Here is a 20280-nt window from a genome sequence, read left to right as displayed (position 1 = left end):
AATATGAGGCACAACTGAATGAACAGGCAAGCTGTGGTTGAAAACACTCCACTGCACCATAAATGGCAGGTGCGACCAAGACAGATTCCATGGATTTTTGGGCACAGAGATGATTGACTTTAAACAACCACAACCATTTTCCTTTGTGCTAGGTATGACTCAAACCAGTAAAGTGACATAAGTCTAAATGTTACCATCATTGACTACGTTGCTAAGATGTCTTTCCTACATTTGCTTCACACTCGAGATTGTATGAAGGGGCAACTTAGCCTGACACTTAATATGGCTCCAAGCTCCTTTACAAATTTTCATACTTGAACTCTGATTTTAACATAACCTGCCCTGTGCTGAGGTCTTGGTGATCAAGTCTGAACCATTTCAGTTATCCATTAACATGAATTGGGTTAAATTTGAGGCCCTGGTGTTTGTGAATTATAAAGTTCAAATCAAGACTATTTATTGCCAAATGTATAAAATAAAACCTTTGAGGAGCTTTACTGACATAGCTTTGATAACTAATGAGTGCCAAGTTATATTGCCGTGTCTGTTCAACTGAATGTGAATCAATAAAAACTCCGCACTCAAGAATATTCTTTTGTTACAATAGAATGTTTATAATTGTTTAATATACAAAGTCAATAGAAATCAATCTTTAAATCACAGAAGTTCTAGAAACAGCACATGAGAGGCCAATCAGCCCAATGAGCCTGTCAATATTAGCCCTTCAACTGAATCCATCTACTAGAATATTGTTAACTTCCTCTGTTCCCTATATACTTTCCTTCATCGATTTATTCAAGTCCATGCAATTGAAACAAGGCCAAGTCTGGGCTTTGAGTGCCAAATGACTAGGGTTTTAGGAGGGGGAGGGCTGGAGGGAGAATGGTTGAGGGGAAGGGATAGAGGGTAATGTTGAGGAGAGACGTGGGGCACTAGGTAGAGGGAGAAGGGTGAATGGGAAGGGAAAGGGGTGGTGAAGGAGATGAGGGCTGGGTGCAGAGGAGGGAGGTATGAGTTGGAGGGGGGGAGAAGGAAAAAATGAAGGGATAATTGAGGGCATTGCAGAGATATAGGCAAGGATATGAGAAGGGAGAGGGATGATAGGAAGGGGGAAATGCTTGTGGGTCAGAGATCAGGAGTAGAGGGGTAATAGGAGCACACACATGGGTCTATGTTATGGCTTAGAAACCCATGCTTCGAAAAGCAAGAAAAAACAACCTAATAATTACTGCACTTAAACATTAGTGCCTTGATTCTACAGGAATTTACAGATCTACATTTGACACATTGATTTCAAAAGATAAATGCAGTGTTTATCACTTGCAGGGCAGGTTTCCATTTGTTTTTTGATCTGGTTTGTATTGATGAGTGAGTGGATTGAGGTTTATCACATTGGCTCCAAATGATCCATATTCTAATTCTGTTTCTCATTGTCTCCGTGCACCATTAGTTTGTATTGATATAATATTGTTTCCATTTACCACTAGACCACTGCTGTAATCAGAATAAGAATAAAACAATATTCACATTACATATATTGGAATCCAGTGTTTAGTATTTCTTATTTTAGTTAAGGTGTCAGCTCTGGCTCAGTGTGGAGTCCGAAAAATTTCACGATCAAATTATCGGTCAAGATTTGAGCCATGGATATATTAAGACAGATCATTGAGGCAAGGAACATCTTCAAAACAGAAATGAGGAGAATTTTCTTCTCTCAGAGGGTTGTTAGTCTGTGGAATCCTCTTCACCAAAAAACAGTGGAGGCTGGGTCATTCAATTTATTCAAGGCTGCGTTTGACAGATTTTTGATTGAAAAGGGCATCAAGGGTTATTGGGGGGCAGCAGACAGGAAAGTGGAGCTGCGACCACAGCCAGATCAGCCATGAGCTTATTGAGTCGTGGAGCAGGCTCAAAGGACCTAATGGCCTCTTCCTGTTCCCGAAGCCCTATGTGTCTATGATCAAGGAGGAAAGAGAAGTGGGAGATTTAGGGAGGCAATTCCAGAGCTTGGGGATCAGGCAACCAAATGTACGGCTATTAATGGTGGAGTAATTAAAATCAAGGGTGTTCAAGAGGTCTGAGCACAGTAAAAAGTCTTGCAACACCAGGTTAAAGTCCAACAGGGTTGTTTTTGAATCACCTAGCTTTCGGAGCACTGCTCCTTCCTCAGGTGAAGTGCTCCGAAAGCTAGTGATTCGAAACAAACCTGTTGGACTTGAACCTGGTGTTGTAAGACTTCTCACTGTGCTCACCCCAGTCTAAAGCTAGCATCTCCACATCAAGGGGTCTGAGTGAAAGGAGGCAAGATATCTCAAGGGGGTTGTGAGGCTGGAGTTGATTGCAGAGACAGGGATGGACAAGGCCAGGGGGTGTTTGAAAACAAGGTTAAAGCCTTGTGCTCTACACCTGTCAAAGAATAAAGAAAAGTACAGCACAGGAACAGGCCCTTCGGCCCTCCAAGCCTGTGCCAACCATGTTGCCCGTCTAAACTAAAATCTTCTACACTTCCTGGGTCCGTATCCCTCCATTCCCATCCTATTCACGTATTTGTCAAGATGCACCTTAAATGTCACTATTGTCCCTGCTTCCACCACCTCCTCTGACAGCGAGTTCCAGGCACCCACTACCCTCTTGGTAAAAACACTTGCCTCGTACATCTCCTTTAAACCTTGCCCCTCGCACCTGAAACCTATGCCCCCTAGTAATTGCCCCCTCTACCATGGGGAAAAACCTCTGACTATCCACTATGTCTGTGCCCCTCATAATTTTGTAGACCTCGATCAGGTTGCCCCTCAACCTCCGTCATTCCAGTGAGAACAAACCAAATTTATTCAACCGCTCCTCATAGCTAATTTCCTCCATACCAGGCAACATCCTGGTAAATCTCTTCTACACCCTCTGTAAATCCTCCACATCCTTCTGGTAGTGTGGCGACCAGAATTGAACACTATACTCCAAGCGTGGCCTAACTAAGGTTCTATACAACTGCAACATGACTTGCCAGTTCTTATACTCAATGCCCCAGCCAATGAAGGCAAGCATGCCATATGCCTTCTTGACTACCTTCTCCACCTGTGTTGCCCCTTTCAGTGAACTGTGGACCTGTACACCTAGATCGCTCTGACTTTCAATACTCTTAGGGGTTCTACCATTCACTGTATATTCCCTACCTGCATTAGACCTTCCAAAATGCATTACCTCACATATGTCCGGATTAAACTCCATCTGCCATCTCGCCGCCCAAGTCTCCAAACGATCTAAATTCTGCTGTATCCTCTGATAGTCCTCATCGCTATTCGCAATTCCACCAACCTTTGTGTCATCTGCAAACTTACTAATCAGACCAGTTACATTTTTATCCAAATCATTTATATATATTACGAACAGCAAAGGTCCCAGCACTGATCCCTGCGGAACACCACTAGTCACAGCCCTCCAATTAGAAAAGCACCCTTCCATTGCTACTCTCTGCCTTCTATGACCTAGCCAGTTCTGTATCCACCTTGCCAGCTCACCTCTGATCCCGTGTGACCACCATTTGTACCAGTCTGCCATGAGGGACCTTGTCAAAGGCCTTACTGAAGTCCATATGGACAACATCCACTGCCCTACCTGCATCAATCATCTTTGTGACCTCTTCGAAAAACTATCAAGTTAGTGAGACATGACCTCCCCTTCACAAAACCATGCTGCCTCTCACTAATACATCTATTTGCTTCCAAATGGAGTAGATCCTGTCTCGAAGAATTCTCTCCAGTAATTTCCCTATCACTGACATAAGGCTCACCGGCCTGTAGTTCCCTGGATTACCCTTGCTACCCTTCTTAAACAAAGGAACAACATTGGCTATTCTCCAGTCCTCCGGATATCATCTGAAGGCAGTGAGGATCCAAAGATTTCTGTCGAGGCCGCAGCAATTCCCTCTCTAGCCTCCTTCAGTATTCTGGGGTAGATCCCATCAGGACCTGGGGACTTATCTACCTTAATATTTTTCAAGACGCCCAACACTTTGGGCGCGATTCTCCGCTCCCCACGCTGGGTGGGAGAATCGCAGGAGGGCCGGGTGAATCACGACACACCGCCCTGGCACCCCCCGCGATTCTCCCACCCACCCCAAGTGGCCTGTCGAACCCGACCGGTTCACGCCGGCGCCAACCACACCTGGTCGCTGCCGGCGTGAACATCGCACGACAGGTAAGTGTGGGGCCTGTGGGGGGCGGAGGGAGGATCGAGCACCAGGGGCGTGCTCAGGAGGTGACTGGCCCGCGATCGGTGCCCACCGATCGTCGGGCCGGCGTCTCTAAGAGACCACTCTTTCCCCTCCGCCGCCCCGCAATATCAAGCCACCATGTCTTGCGGGGCAGCAGAGGGGAAGACGGCAACCACACATGCGCGGGTTGGAGCCGGCCAACCTGCGCATGTGCGGCTGACGTCACTTAGGTGCCGCCGTCTCGTCATTCTCGGCGCGCCGCTTTGACGCAAGCGGCAAGGCCCAGCGGCCGAGTTTCTCGCAACGCCGTTCCTAGCCCCCCGGGGGGGTGGAGAATAGGGGGCAAGGAGCGGCCTCCAACGCCGTCGTGAAACTCGGCCGAGTTCACGATGGCTTTCCCGATGCCACGCGGCATCGGAGAATCGCGCCCCTTGTCTTTTTGGATCTCAATGTGACCCAGACTATCTACACACCCTTCTCCAGACTCAACAGCACCAATCTTTGGTGAATACTGATGCAGTATTCATTTAGTACCTCGCCCATTTCCTCTGGCTCCACACATAGATTCCCTCGCCTATCCTTCAGTGGGCCAACCCTTTCCCTGGCTACCCTCTTGCTTTTTATGTATGTGTAAAAAGCATTGGGATTTTCCTTAACCTTATTTGCCAATGATTTTTCGTGACCCCTTCTAGCCCTCCTGACTCCTTGCTTACGTTCCTTCCTACTTTCCTTATATTCTACACAGGCTTCTTCTGTTCCCAGCCTTCCAGCCCTGACAAATACCTCCTTTTTCTTTTTGACGAGGCCTACAATATATTCTCGTTATCCAAGGTTCCCGAAATTTGCCATATTTATCCTCCTTCCGCACAGGAACATGCCGGTCCTGAATTCCTTTCAATTGACATTTGAAAGCCTCCCACATGTCTGATGTTGATTTACCCTCAAACATCCGCCCCCAATCTAGGTTCTTCAGTTCCGGCCCAATATTGTTATAATTAGCCTTCCCCCAATTTAGCACATTTACCCTAGGACCACTCTTATCCTTGTCCACTAGCACTTTAAAACTTACTGAATTGTGGTCACTGTTCCCGAAATGCTCCCCTACTGAAACTTCTACCACCTAGCCGGGCTCATTCCCCAATGCCAGGTCCAGTACAGCCCCTTCCCTAGTTGGACTGTCTACATATTGTTTTAAGAAGCCCTCCTGGATGCTCCTTACAAACTCTGTCCCATCTAAGCCCCGAGCACTAAGTGAGTCCCAGTCAATATTGGGGAAGTTAAAGTCTCCCATCACAACAATCCTGTTGTTTTTACTTGTTTGCAAAATCTGTCTACCTACCCGCTCCTCTATACCCCGCTGGCTGTAGGGAGGCCTGTAGTAAACCCCCAACATTGTGACTGCACCCTTCTTATTCCTGATCTCTACCTATATAGCCTCACTGTCCTCTGAGGTGTCCTCCCGTAGTACAGCTGTGATATTCTCCCTAACCAGTAGCGCAACTCTGCCACCCCTTTTACATCTCCCTCTATCACGCCTGAAACATCTAAATCCTGGAACGTTTAGCTGCCAATCCTGTCCTTCCCTCAACCATGTCTCTGTAATGGCAACAACATCATAGTTCCAAGTACTAATCCAAGTTCTAAGGTCACCTGCCTTACCCATAATACTTCTTGCATTAAAACATATGCACTTCAGGTCTGTTTTCAGCACATCTCCCTGCCTGCTCTTCCTCAGAGCCATACTGGCCCTATTCCCTAGTTCTCCCTCAATGCTTTCACCTTCTGACCTATTGCTCCAGTACCCACCCCCCTGCCATACTAGTTTAAACCCTCCCGTGTGACACTAGCAAACCTCTGACTTCTGGCTTCCAGTCCTCAAACATCACACCATCACACATCCCACGACTAACAGAAACCCACAATACTGTACCTTACATACCCGCTCTATGATAACCTGTTCAACCCACATAGCCCACCATCAATCTCGGCGCCCCATGCTGCTGGGCAGCACGGTAGCACAAGTGGATAGCACTGTGGCTTCACAGCGCCAGGGTCCCAGGTTCGATTCCCGGCTGGGTAATTGTCTGTGCGGAGTCTGCATGTTTTCCCTGTGCCTGCATGGGTTTCCTCCGGGTGCTCCGGTTTCCTCCCATAGTTCAAAGACATGCAGGTTAGATGGATTGGCCATGATAATTGCCCTTAGTGACCAAAAAGGTTAGAAGGGATTATTGGGTTACGCGGATAGGGTGGAAGTGAGGGCTTAAGTGGGTCGGTGCAGACTCAATGGGTTGAATGGCCTCCTTCTGCACTGTAAGTTCTATGTTCTATATGGAGCAACCTTCCTAAGCAAGATCTACCAGCAGACATCCTCTGGATCAAGAATGGGAAACACGGGAAACAAGTTCCTTGTGACAAACCCATCTGTCGATGGCAAACTTTGAGCTACCATGGTGACAGTGGTCTCGGTTAACAAGTTCAGGACAGGCCAAGGCCCCTGTGCAGCCAACCTCCAGCACTGGACCCTCTGTCTAAATCCCTTCTGCAGTTATGCACTTGCTAAAGAGGGAGTGTAGGGAAGGTCCACCAGACCAATTCCTGGGATGGCAAGTTTACTGTACGAGGAGAGATTTGATCGACTGGGCCTGTATTCAGTGGAATTTAGAAGAATGAGCGGGGATATCATGGAAATGTATAAAACTCTGACAGGGCTGGACAGACTGGAAACAGAGATTTTTTTTTTTTTTTTTTATAAATTTAGATTACCCAATTATTTTTTCCAATTAAGGGGCAATTTAACGTGTCCAATCCACCTACTCTGCACATTTTTTTGGGTTGTGGGGGCGAAACCCACGCAGACACGGGGAGAATGTGCAAACTCCACACGGACAGTGACCCAGAGCCGGGATCAAACCTGGGACCTCGGCGCCGTGAGGCGGTTGTGCTAACCACTAGGCCACCGTGCTGCCCTCCTGACTGGAAACAGAGATGATGTTTCCTCTGGTTAGAGGGTCAAGAACAGTCCTAGGATATGGGGTGGGCCATTTAGAACTGAGGAGGAGGAGAAACCTCTTCACTCAAAGGGTCATGAACCTGTGGAATTCTCTACCACAGGAGGCTGTGGAGGCCAAATCGCTGAATATATTTAAGATGGAAATAAATAGATTTCTAGACTCTAAAGATGTCAAGGCATATGGGGAGAGCCCAGGAGTATGGTTCTGAGTTCAAGGATCAGCCATGATCATGTTGAATGGTGGAGCAGTCTCAAAGGGGTGAATGGCCTTCTCCTATTTTCTGTGCTTTTACAAATAATGCTGCACATTGTCGAGGAATGTCTCCTCTAAAGACTAAATGCCAGATTATTCTCCTTAAACTCAACAAATGAGGAGGCTATCACTTAGTTTGCTAAATAAAAATGTGAAAAAACAAGGGGGAGGTGGAAAGGCGATAAATAGGAAGTTAGAACTATTTACCTTTCTCTTTTTTAGTGTAGGATTTCATGAACGGGATGTAATGAAACTCTGCGTTCTTTTCCAGATCATATGCTGCACACAATTTATCAACCTCCGCAGGCAGCAGGTTCCACCTCAGACTCATGCATATTGCCTGAATGTCTCTAAATGGCACCCTCCCTGTACCATGTGGATCTCGCGCCTTCAGGACAGATTTCAGGTCGTTCCAATGATTCACGATGTCGCGCCGCAGCTTATTCTGAATGTGGGTGACAGGGCTTTGCTGCAGGTCCTTTTCTACTTGGAATATTTCAGAATAAAGGATTAGACACAAAGACAAGCAACATATTTCCGGGTTTGTGGCTTGATAAAGTTACCCAAAACGTGGCAAACTGGAACTAAAGTTTTTTTTTTAAAAGGCAGAAGGACGACATTATAAACAAAATGTTGAAGTATAATTCTTACATCCGGAAATACTGCAAGTTTAATAAATAAAATGTACAAATAAATTCTTCCACTCATGGCTTCAAGTTACCAGTTCAAGATGCACTTAGGACTTTAGCTTGGAACCAGATGCAGTACGGAGAGAGCTTTAGTATCGGAGGTGGCAACTTTCAGCTGAAGCACCACCTTGAGCACCTTGGAGCATTGAAACTGGGGTCCAAATTCCTCTCGCCCCAATATTTTAACCTACTTAAAATGAATGGATTAATTAAAATAGCAATATGATTGACTCTTAACTGCTCTCTGAAAGGGACTTAGCAAGCCATTCAGTTCAAGGGTAATCTGGATGGGCAGCAAATGGCGCCCACATCTCATGAATAACTATTTAAAAATAGAAAATCAAAGAGTTCTGAATAAACACACTTGTTATTTAACTAATAGTACACAGAGAGGCTTTGGAATAGTGAAATGTGGACTGTCTCAATTCAGTTCATTTAATTGGCAAAAACACCAGGACAGAGTGAGGAGAATGTTGTTTACACAGCAAGTTCTTATGATCCGCAACGAGCTGCTGGAAGGGTGGCAGAAACAAATTGAAAATAAATTTTCAAAAGGGAATTGGAGAAATATTTAAAGAAGTAAACATTTATGACGGTTGACGAGAAAATCAGGACTAATTGGGTAGCTCTTTCAAAAAGCCAATGCAAGCATGATGGGTCAGAACCCAAAATAGGTTTGTAAATCAGGTGATGAAAGTGTAAAATTACAAAGAGATATTGATGGATTAAGTGAACGAGCAAAAACTGCGGCACATGGATTTCAACATCGGTGGATCTCAAAAGGATTAGAACAGGATCCTTTCCAAATGGTGCAAAGCTAGAAAATACAGACGTCCAAAAAGACTGGAGGGGGTTGTCAGATGGAGTTGACTTGACCAGTCATCTCACTTACATTCAATGCTGGACTGATCAATGCTGGACTGATCATCCACAAGTAATTCAATGTATGATTTCTTGTAATGTCACGAGTGCAATGCTTGAATTCATCGATGGATGTTAATCAATAGTGAAGGTGGTTTTGAATCACACTTAACAATAAAGCCTTAAAGACAGAACTTGTGGGTCTTGTGTTATTTCTCACATCTCAAGTACAAATCAGTATGCTGTGGGTTTCAGGAGTTAGCTCTTACACCACCGCAGGTTCTTCTGTGAATCACCTTACAAAGGTGTTCTCTGGCTATCAACCCTTCTGCCAATGAGAACCGTTTCTGGCTACTCTGTCTGGATGTTATCTATTGTCATCCTTCTCGTCACTAAAAAGAACAGTTCCAGTTTCTATTCATCTAACCAAAGCATTTCAAGCCTGGAACCATTCTCGTGAAGGCTGCTGAGTAAGGTGAGGGCCCATGGTGTTCGAGGTGAGCTACTGGCATGGGTTGAGGATTGGCTGTCTGACAGAAGGCAGAGAGTTGGGATAAAAGGTTCTTTTTCGGAATGGCAGCCGGTGACCAGCGGTGTCCCACAGGGTTCAGTGTTGGGGCCTCAGCTGTTCACCATATATATTAATGATCTGGATGAAGGGGCTGGAGGCATTCTAGCGAAGTTTGCCGATGATACGAAGTTAGGTGGTCAGGCAGGTAGTGCTGAGGAAGTGGGGAGGCTGCAGAAGGATCTAGACAGTTTGGGAGAGTGGTGCAGGAAATGGCTGATGCAATTCAACGTGAGAAAATGTGAGGTCTTGCACTTTGGAAAAAAGAATCCAAGCATAGACTACTTTCTAAACGGTGAGAAAATTCATAATGCCAAAGTACAAAGGGATCTGGGAGTGCTAGTCGAGGATTCCCTAAAGGTAAACATGCAGGTTGAATCTGTGATTAAGAAAGCGAATGCAATGTTGTCATTTATCTCAAGAGGGTTGGAATATAAAAGCAGCGATGTGCTACTGAGCCTTTATAAGGCTCTGGTTAGGCCCCATTTGGAGTACTGTGTCCAGTTTTGGGCCCCACATCTCAGGAAGGACATACTGGCACTGGAGCGTGTCCAGCGGAGATTCACACGGATGATCCCTGGAATGGCGGGTCTAACATATGATGAACGGCTGAGGATCCTGGGATTGTATTCATTGGAGTTTAGAAGGTTAACGGGAGATCTAATAGAAACTTACAAGATAATACATGGCTTAGAAAGGGTGGACGCAAAGAAACTGTTTCCGTTAGGCGAGGAGACGAGGACCCGTGGGCACAGCCTTAGAATTAGAGGGGGTAAATTCAGAACAGAAATGCGGAGACATTTCTTCAGCCAGAGAGTGGTGGGCCTGTGGAATTCATTGCCGCGGAGTGCAGTGGAGGCCGGGACGCTAAATGGCTTCAAGGCAGAGATAGATAAATTCTTGATGTCGCGAAGAATTAAGGGCTACGGGGAGAATGCTGGTAGGTGGAGTTGAAATGCCCATCAGCCATGATTGAATGGCGGAGTGGACTCGATGGGCCGAATGGCCTTACTTCCACTCCTATGTCTTATGGTCTTATGGTCTTAATATTTTCTACACCCTCTCTAAAAATATTACCTTCTTCCTAACGTGTGGTGCCCAGAATTGGACACAGTCCTCCAGTGGAGGCTGAAGCGTTTTCTTTTCATAATATTTATTATAACTTTGTTGCTTTCATACTCTAAGCATTTATTTATAAAGCTCAGGATCTGTACATTTAATTGGCCACTTTCCTGTCCTGCCACTTTCAGTGTTTTATGCACATAAATCCCCAGGTCCCTCCTATGACTAGTGGATTTCCTGGGAGCTGGGGTGCATTCTACCTCCAGTGCCCTCTGTTCCTACATCCTCCTTAGAATTATCCCCTTAATTTTATATTAACTCTCCTTGTCCTTTCTACCAAAATATATCACTGCACACTTACCTGCATTAAATTGTATTTACCACTTGTTCACCCTTCCTATTCTCCTCATTGCTCTCTGTACCTCAAGGTTTAGTGTCATCTGCAAATTTTGAAATTATGCCCTGTACACCGAGCCTAAGCCATTCATAATCATCAGGTAAAAATGTGTCCCAATACTGACCACGGAGAAACCCCATTGGATTACTTCCTCCAATGCAAAAACTGCCAGTCACTACTCTCCGTTTCCATTCTGCCACTATCCCTTTAATTCCATGGGTTTCAACTTTGCTAAAAAATGCTTGTTGTGTGGTCACGGGTCAGCCATGATCTCACCGAATGGTGGTACAAGCTGGAAAGGTTAAATAGCCCCCTTTTGTTCGTACGTTCCTGATGCGGATTAACATAACTTGAACTGTTTCACGCATTTCCTCCTATTTCCAAGATACATCAAATATCATTAAAAATAAACTGGAAAACCAGGAGATGTTGGAAATGGAGAATGTCTGCATCAGAAGCACTGGGAGGGAATATGTGGGCTGGTTCTGGGGGTGGGAGGTACGGGCTGGTGCTGTGGGCATGGGGTGTGGGGCATCTCCCCAGCTTGGCGGCCCACATCACTGGGGAACCTCTGCCTTTTCTCACCACATTCCTCAGCTTAATTTCCCACGCTTCCCTCCCCCTCGGCTGTTCCGCTGCATTAAACCTCCTTCGGACAAAGGGTCACTGACCTGAAACAATAACTCTGTTTCTCTCTCCACAGATACTGCCTGGTCTGTTTAGTATTTCCAGCATTTTGTGTTTTTATTTCAGGTTTCCAGCATTTGCCGTGTTTTGATATTTGCTAAACGTAACTCAGTTGTTTATGGAGATGATTAATCTGGTGTTAGGGAGCAAAACAGTTCCTGACCCCTGTGCTAATTCTACAATTCTTGAGGCCAATGCACCTGGTCTGGTTATGTTGCTTCTGATATACACAACCTCAAAACACCTCATCAAAAAGCTTAAATAAATTGCATTTCACTCAGTGTTTGGAAGAATGAGGTGATCTCTTTGGGAATCTATAAAATTCTTTGAATTCTTCGAGGACTGGACAGGGTAGGTGCTGAGAGACTGTTTCCCCTGGCTGGAGAGTGTAGGGAGGAAAGGTCACCAGATAAGGGGGTCCAGATTAGGATCGAGACGAGGAGAAATGTCTTTACTTAGAGGGTTGTGAACCTTTGGGATTCTCTACCCCAGGAACCGGAGGTTGCTCAGTCATTGTGTATGTTAAGACAGAGGTCAACAGATTTGTGGACACTGGGAGAACCATGAGACAATGGGGATATGACAGAAAAATGGAATAGTGGTGAATATTCAGCCATGATCTTAGCAGGTGGAGTTGGTTTGAGGGGTCAAATGGTCTCCTCCTGAATAATTTCTTATTTTTATTCCACATCATGAGAAAGACACAAAAGTTTTGCCTACCTGAACCCTTAACCTTTTTCAATCTGCTAAAATATCGAAGGAATTTTCTCAATGAAATGGCTTCGGCTGGGTAGCTGATTGGCAGGCTGTACCACAATTTCTCAAGCTCCATAGGGAGAAGGATTATGTTCATTCTAGAGAGAAGTTTCCGATTGACAAAAACAACACAATGACTTAAACTTATCTCATACACACCATCAGACAATGCAATATTGGAATGGTATGGAATTCCCCTGTCAAACCTCTCTGATATCGTTCCCTCTCCCTTGTTTTAATATCTCCTCATGAGGTTCTGTGTCAAATTTTGTTTGATAATTTCTCCTGTGAAGCACTCTTGGGCATTTTCCCATGTTAAATGTGCCGTATAAATACAAGTTGCTGATGTTGTTTGGTATCTGTGTGGCTTTGTCACTGAGCTGACTGATCCAGAAGGGGATTTGTTGAAATCCTATCCTGGTGTCTCTGAGAATTAGAACTCAGTTTACAAGATAAACAAATCAGAAAGTAAACGTGTGGTTTCAGGGAAACTGATTATGAAGTGGAAGGATCTTTGTAAAAATTCACCTGGTTCACTAATGTCCTTTAAGGAGGGACAGCAGTCAACCTAATTATGAGACGTGACTTGTGGCGAGTGCACGGAGCTTGGAAGAAACAGATAACTTTGGACAAAAGCTCTCCAGCAAAGGGGATCCTCCTCTTGGCTGAGTCTGTTATAGACTCATCGATAGAGCTTGATCACTGTGACTTATCATGGCCAGAATGTATCTGTTCGCTTACCATCCATTATCAATATGTCTTGGATGGAAAGATTTGTGACTTTTCTCACCCCTGATTGTGTTAATCTGGGTGGTTCAGTTTCCTCAACAAGTCCCGGAAGACGTGCTGTTAGGTAATTTGGATGTTCTGAATTCTCCCTCCATGTACCCATACAGGCACTGGAATGTGGCGACTAGGGGCTTTTCACAGTAACCTCATTACAGTGTTAACGTAAACCTACTTGTGACAATGAAGATTTTTATTAGCTTCTAGCTCTTTCTGCAGTTTGTTTACATTTCTCCGAGTCACCGCCCAGGCTTAATAGATCGAGCACAGTGAGCATCAATAGTAAACAGACTCACATAATCAATTGAACACGACAGGGTGGAGCTGAATGAGATAAGGACATGGCACTCTCCTCACCGAATAAACCTGAGAAATGCTCGGGAAAAAGCTCCCAGCAGTAACTGCTGGTGAAGCGCTGAGTCTTTGTGCTGTATTTAGTGTTACCTTAGCAGCACACTATCCAGCTTCTCCTTATCCGCTGTACACTCATCATTGATGCAGACGCTTATGAAAACCTTACAAAAGGAGCGGAACTTTCTTTGCAGGAGGCCCCAGATTATGTTTCGCAGCTGAAAAAGAATAGGAAAATACCATCAGTAGAGGAAGAACATGTCTTTGTTCTCTACCTATTCAACATAGTGATATCTCAATCAAATTTACTGACTTGGGATGAACAATAAACTGCATTTAAATATTACTTTTAATGTGCTAACATGTCCCAAGGTGCTTCACAGGATCATTATCAAGCAAAGCTTGTCAACGAGACACAGAAGATGCTATCAGGACTAAAAGCTTGGTCAAAGTGATAGGTTTTAAGGAGCTTCTTCAAGGGGGAAGAGAGAGATGGAAAAGCAAAGAGGTTCAGAGAGGGAGCTCCTTGGGGTCAGGTAAGCGATGGCACAAACAGTAATGCTGAAGCTATTAAAATTGGGAATGCACAAGCATGGCTAGGGAGAGAAATGATAGGCCTTGGTATTTCATTTGTTTCAGGCTCTTTTTATTCCTCCCCCCCAACCTCCACTCTTCCCACCACCCTAGCCTGCACCTTTAACCGTCCCCCTCAGTCAGGTCTTCACTATCATTGAGAAACGCTGGAGCTCTCAGGTGTCTCTGTGCAACACCACTTTTTAAGAACCAGAAGAAAAAGATAGAGTGGGTCCCAATTGTATCCGTGTTGATCAGCAAGCCTGAAGACTCTGTTGATTGCTGTCTCTCACTACAATATATTTTCAATGTCTACAATGCAGCACAACTTTATCATAATATTCCAATATCTCAGAAAACTCACAAAACGCATCAAGGAAACGTTGGATGATAGGCAAGTAGAAAAGCGGTCAAGATTGCGATCAATGGAAAAGACTGTTGGAGAATCATGTACAGTCTATAACATGTTAACAGATTCACTATGAGTCATTATATACTGCTCTCTGGCAATTCACCCCACAAAGACTGCTCACCGTAAACTACTGTCCAAAATGATGTACAAACATGTATTAGGAACAGGAGTAGGCCTGCTCCCCTATTTGATAATGCCTACTTTGGGTGGGTTGTTCTGCCGTGTGTTTTGCGGCATCAGGATTTTCCAGTCCTGCCGCTGTTAACTTGGGGCGTGATCCTATGGCCACGCTGTGGCAGAAAAGCAGCTCACTGCAGTGCAGCATGGCCTTTGAAAGCCGGTGACGCCGTTCCTGAGATCTACCAGGCTCGCAACGCATCGCGGGATTGAGTTGAATCTCGCGAGATGCTGTATGTGAATCCCACCCACAATGGCTGCTATCACTTTTTAAGAAAATCTACATATTAGAGCAAGGCAGTAAGCCTTACTCTAATGTGCAGATTCCCCAAGGTAACCGAGGCTTTAGGATTCAACCCTTTCATCTCAGAGACCTCGGGCGAGCACCATTTAGCCACACACGGGGACCAGACGGAACGGCACTCGTGACGGGGATTGGAGGCCCCAGCTGCATGACCTTTGGTGGTACTCTGGAACTGTGGGTGCCAGCCTAGCACCTTGGCAGTGCCAGCCTGGAACCTTGACAGTGCCACCTGGGTGGAAGCCTGGCAAGATGCCCATGTTCTGGGGAGGGCCAGGGGACCACCCTGCACTGTTCCTGACCACCCAGGAGCCTCCAATGGCCAGGGAGACCTCCCCGGGTCCATTTCAACCTGGTCCACATTTTGTGTACTGATTGGCGCCCAGCTGGGGGTGTCCCTGGGAGGCTGGTAGATGCTGGAAGCCCGATAGATCCTGGGCCAGCAAACCCAAGAGGGTTTAAAATGCACTTAGGCTTGGTCCTGCCCATTGTGGGGGGGGGGGGGGGTCCTGATTGCGATGCCTTGCAAGACCTGGGTAGATCTCATGAGGCATACTAGCTGTCGGGAAGACCACGGTAGGCTTCTCCCAGCATCTACCATCGCATCGTACTCCCGTTTAGGCGCAATGCAGTCGGTAGATCATGTCCTACATTTACAAAATAATTAAATTCTTCACTTAGGACAGCCTTACCATCCTCCCTTCTCTGGAACCAACCAACTCTTAATGGCATGTGCTCCTTTTACATGAATGGCATTATCCTCAGAATGTGTCAGTCAGACGTTTACCAACAACTTAGGAAAAATGTAGACTGAATTATTAATCAGAGTGTTTCAGAGGAGAATGATACATGGTACAAAAAAAGGTTCCTTCACTGTCGCTGGGGCAACATCCTGGAACTCCCTCATTAACAGTGGGTGTACCTACACCTCAACCACTACAATGGTTCAAGAAGGCAACTCACCATCACCTTCTGAAGGGCAACTAAGGATGGACAATAAATGCTGGCCTACCCAGCGATGCCGACATCCTATAAATGATTGATTTCAAAGTTCAGTGTGGCCTTAACTCAAGAACTGAATTCTTTTCCCTTCTCCCAGAAGCTGTCATGCAAGTTGTGTTGCACACTGAATTTACAGCCTATCCACAGTTTACACATGATATTACATTTGTACCAGGTAAATGTGCAAATAGTATTTTTTTTTAAATTCAGGCAAATTAGGGCAGCACGGTGGCCTAGTGGTTAGCACAACCGCCTCACGGCGCTGAGGTCCCAGGTTCGATCCCGGCTCTGGGTCACTGTCTGTGTGGAGTTTGCACATTCTCCCCGTGTCTGCGTGGGTTTCGCCCGCACAACTCAAAAAAAATGTGCAGAGTAGGTGGATTTGCCACGCTAAATTGCCCCTTAATTGGAAAAAAATAATTGGGTAATCTAAATTTAAAAAAAAAAATTCAGGCAAATTAAGTGGAAAAATGTAATTAATATATAAGAAGCACTCAACCGCTAAAAACGGGTGTGATGGCAAAGTCCCGGGAGAAATCATTTCTAGAAGCACTTGATCGCAGGATTGGGTTCCTATAAAGATTTCAATGTTTTTTTGCCAGAGTTACAATAGCCGATCAGAATTCTCCCCCAGTGAAATGTTAGTCACACAATGTGACCACTTTCTGCGAGACTTACACAGGATGGTGCAGGGTGAGGTGAACCAAGGATGGAGTAGAGATTTGTAAATTTTTTCTTTAAGCAATCTCTGTGCCAAATCGGAATTTCATTCCCAGACTTTGCAAGAGTAAAGCGGGATTCTCTGGCTGTATTTGCCCAGCGAATGGAAATTCCCGCCCGAGGTCAATGGACCTTTACATGGTTTGTGTCCCGCCCGTGGCGATCTTGCGGCAGGTGGGGCTGTGTAAATGTAACAAATTCATGAAACTGACTGAAAGCTGGGGCTGAGCTGCCATTTCGGGGAGGCGTATAGCGGAATGGAACAAATTATCCAGAGACTTTTCACAATTTGTTGCCTTTCAATGATAAGATTTCTCTCCCTGCAATGTCAATCCGCCTCTCCAGCCCAGTAAGGGAATAATTAAAGCTACAGAATTTCATTCCTGCAGCTGGAAAATAGCTCTTGAGATTTTTTTAGAGTTTAGTCATTTTTTCCTTCATGTCTCTTTCTTTGTCCAATAGTTCTTTATGTAGGATTACATAAGATATACAGCACAAAAACAAATAGTGAATTATCTCAAGTTGCTGGATAATTTGTTCCATTCCACTATAAGCCTCCCGAAAATGGCAGAAACAGACCATTTGTCTTCACCATAAGTTACGGGGTGGTTTGCACATTATTAACAGCAAATGCCATTAACCAAAATCTCCCAGCAAATTCTGTGCCCAACTTTAAATTTGTGATAATCTAGTTTACCTCTGGAAGAGAGCGTTGTTTCTGTGCGTGACTGTATCTCACCCAGTCACTCCCGAACCTATCCAAGTAACGGATTCTGTCCAGACGGAAATTTTTGTTATTCATGAGGATGGCATTCTGGTTTACTTCCTGCTTCAGCTCCCCTGTGCTGGGTCTGCACAAAAAAAAAATAACATGGGGAAATAATCACAGCGTTACAGCACAGAAAGAGGCCTTTTGGTCCATGCAAGCTCAATAAATGGGAAATTAAGTTGTGACACTAATGTATTGGGGGCAGTGCCAGGGGGGAATGTCAGGAGACAGTGCCCAAAGTCTGCCTGGGCATGACAGCAGGACACTCTCCCTCCCTGAGGCCTGCACTTATCTGTGAGGCCTCAGCAGGTTCTCTTCATTAGATCCCATTTGTCAGGACCTGTTGTAAACCCCGCTGACGTGACGTGACGCAATGCCGGTGGGGGCTATATACGAACGTGAGATTTGATACGGGGGGGAACCCGCCAGTGATATGTTAATGTATGGTAATGGAGTTCCCAACCTTTCATGGTGGGGACCCCATTACTGCATTGGCAGCACATGGGGACTCTCTCGATGGGAAATCCCACTCATTTCAAAACATAAAGCGGCATTCTCCCCTACCCGGCGTGACGGATGGTGCCGGAGTAGGGGAGTGGCGCCAACCACTCAGGGGTCGCGCCTCCCCAAAGGTGGGGAATTCTCCCCACCTTTGGGGGCCAGCCCCGCGCCGGAGCGGTTTGCACCAGAAGGCTGGCGCAAACACCCGGCGCCGTCGGTAGCAGGGCTGGCCGAAAGGCTTTCGCTGGTCGGCGCATGCGCCGGCAGTGACGTCAGCGGCAGCTGGCCGCTGACGTCACTGCCGGCGCATGCACGATGTGGTGTTCCCTTCCGCCTCCGCCATGGTGGAGGCCGTGGCGGGCGCGGAAGAACATAGTGCACCCAGGGCACTGGCCCGGCCCCTGATCGGGGTCCCCGATCACGGGCCAGGCCACCGTGGGGGCACCCCCTGGGGTCCGATCGCCCCCCCGCCCCTCCAGGACCCCGGGGGCCTGCTCGCGCCGCTGATCCCGCCGTTCCTGAGGTGGTTTAAACCTCGGCGGCGGGAGAGGCCTCCCAGCGGCAAGACCTCGGCCCATCCGGGCCGGAGAATCGCCGCAGGGGCCTCTCCAATCGGCGGGGCGAGATTCCTGCCCCCTCCACTTCCCGGGTGGCGGAGAATCTCTGCCACGGCGGGGGCGGGCTTTTACACGCCCCCAGGCAATTCTCTGACCCTGCTGGGGGTCGGAGAATTTCGCCCATAATCAGAAAATATTTTGAATACTATTTAATCTGTAGACAGAAAATGCAAACATTTCAAGCCTGGTTCAAAGATCTGAATCCATTTTAATTATGATAAGGTGGGCATCATTCCAAATGTTCACTGATACCTTTCAAAGTATCAGACATCCTGGGCGGGATTCAACGCAATTGGTGAATTGGCCCGACGTTGGCGCCCAAGAACGGCGCAAACCGCTCTGGCGTCGGGCCAGCCAGATGTTGCAGAATTCTCTGCACTTCCGGGGGCTAGGCCGGCAGCAGAGGGGCTGGCGCTGCGCCAGCTGGCGGCGAAGGGAATGCGTGCATTAGCGCATGTGTAGAACCAGCCGGCGTGGTTTAGCGCATGCACAGACCGGCCAGCATATTCTGGCACATGCGCAGGCGGGGGGGGGGGGTATTCTTCGCGCCGACCATGGCGGAGCCCTACAGGGCCCTGTAGAGCTCCACCATGTTCGGCACAGAAGGAAGGAGTGTCCCCACGGCACAGGCCAGCCCACAGATCAGTGGGCCCTGATTGCGGGCCAGGCCACCATGCCCCCCCCCCCCCTCCTCCCGGGGCTGGATCCCCCCACCAATCCCCCTCACCCGAGGACCACACCAGCTGGCCTACCAGCCAGGTCCCGCCGTGTGGGACCATGTCCAATCCACGCCGATGGGACTAGCCACAAACTGACGGCCGCTCGGCCCATTGAGGCCCGGAGAATTGCCAGAGAGGCCGCTGCCTACGGCCCCCGACCAGCGTAGTGTGATCCCTGTCCCCGCCCGAAATCAGCGCCGGAGAATACGGCAGCCGGCGTCGGAGCGGGATTCGCGCCGCAACCCCCCCCCGGCTCTGAGCCTCCAATATCGAACTCACCGGTTTTGAAAGAGGCACAGGAACTTTGAGTAGAAAACCAAATTGTTTTGTGGATCGCCGAATTTTGTCACAACACAGTCGAGTTGATTCACCGACATCTGGATCTGAAAATGCTTCTCAATGATTTCCTTAAACGCTTGAATATTAACAGCCTCCTGTCCTGGGATCGCAACTTTTCTAATGGATCAAAAAGTTAAACTGAATTAATATATGCCAAAGACTATACAGACTAAATTATACTGATTATACAGACAAAGATTATATAGGAACAACAGGAAAATTTTCTGTTCCGCCATTCTATTTGAATATAGCTGTTCTATATCTTAACTCTGTTTACCCATGTTGGTTCTATACCTCTTAATATATTTAGCTAACTAGAATCCATTAATCTCAGTTTTGAATGTTCAAATTGACCTGCAGTCTCAACAGCTTCTTTTGGGTGGGGAGGTGGGTGAAGAGAGAGCTCCATATTTCCACACCTCTTTATGTCAAGAAGTGTTTCCTCATAGCACCCTTAAATGGTCTTGTGCAGGGCTTGCCAAAACTGTGGGTCGTGTCCCCTCCCCCCAGTGTTGTCACA

General features: G+C 46.7%; 1 protein-coding gene across 1 annotated transcript in view; it reads right to left on the bottom strand.

Moving 5' to 3' along the window:
* Window positions 1–593: 593 nt before the first annotated feature.
* Window positions 594–20280, bottom strand: part of LOC119954879 — a 45552-nt gene continuing 25865 nt past the window's right edge. Inside the window, exons 6-11 of the mRNA XM_038780496.1 lie at window positions 19701–19877; window positions 17513–17666; window positions 13724–13848; window positions 12458–12591; window positions 7681–7956; window positions 594–1494 (exon numbers count right to left, since the gene is read on the bottom strand). Coding sequence (XP_038636424.1) covers window positions 1484–1494; window positions 7681–7956; window positions 12458–12591; window positions 13724–13848; window positions 17513–17666; window positions 19701–19877 — 877 coding nt within the window. The 3' untranslated portion in view covers window positions 594–1483. The remainder of the gene's footprint in view (window positions 1495–7680; window positions 7957–12457; window positions 12592–13723; window positions 13849–17512; window positions 17667–19700; window positions 19878–20280) is intronic.

The sequence above is a fragment of the Scyliorhinus canicula genome, chromosome 20 (assembly GCF_902713615.1).
Source record: "Scyliorhinus canicula chromosome 20, sScyCan1.1, whole genome shotgun sequence".
Classification (NCBI taxonomy): domain Eukaryota; kingdom Metazoa; phylum Chordata; class Chondrichthyes; order Carcharhiniformes; family Scyliorhinidae; genus Scyliorhinus; species Scyliorhinus canicula.
This window is presented reverse-complemented; position numbering and strand designations above follow the sequence as displayed.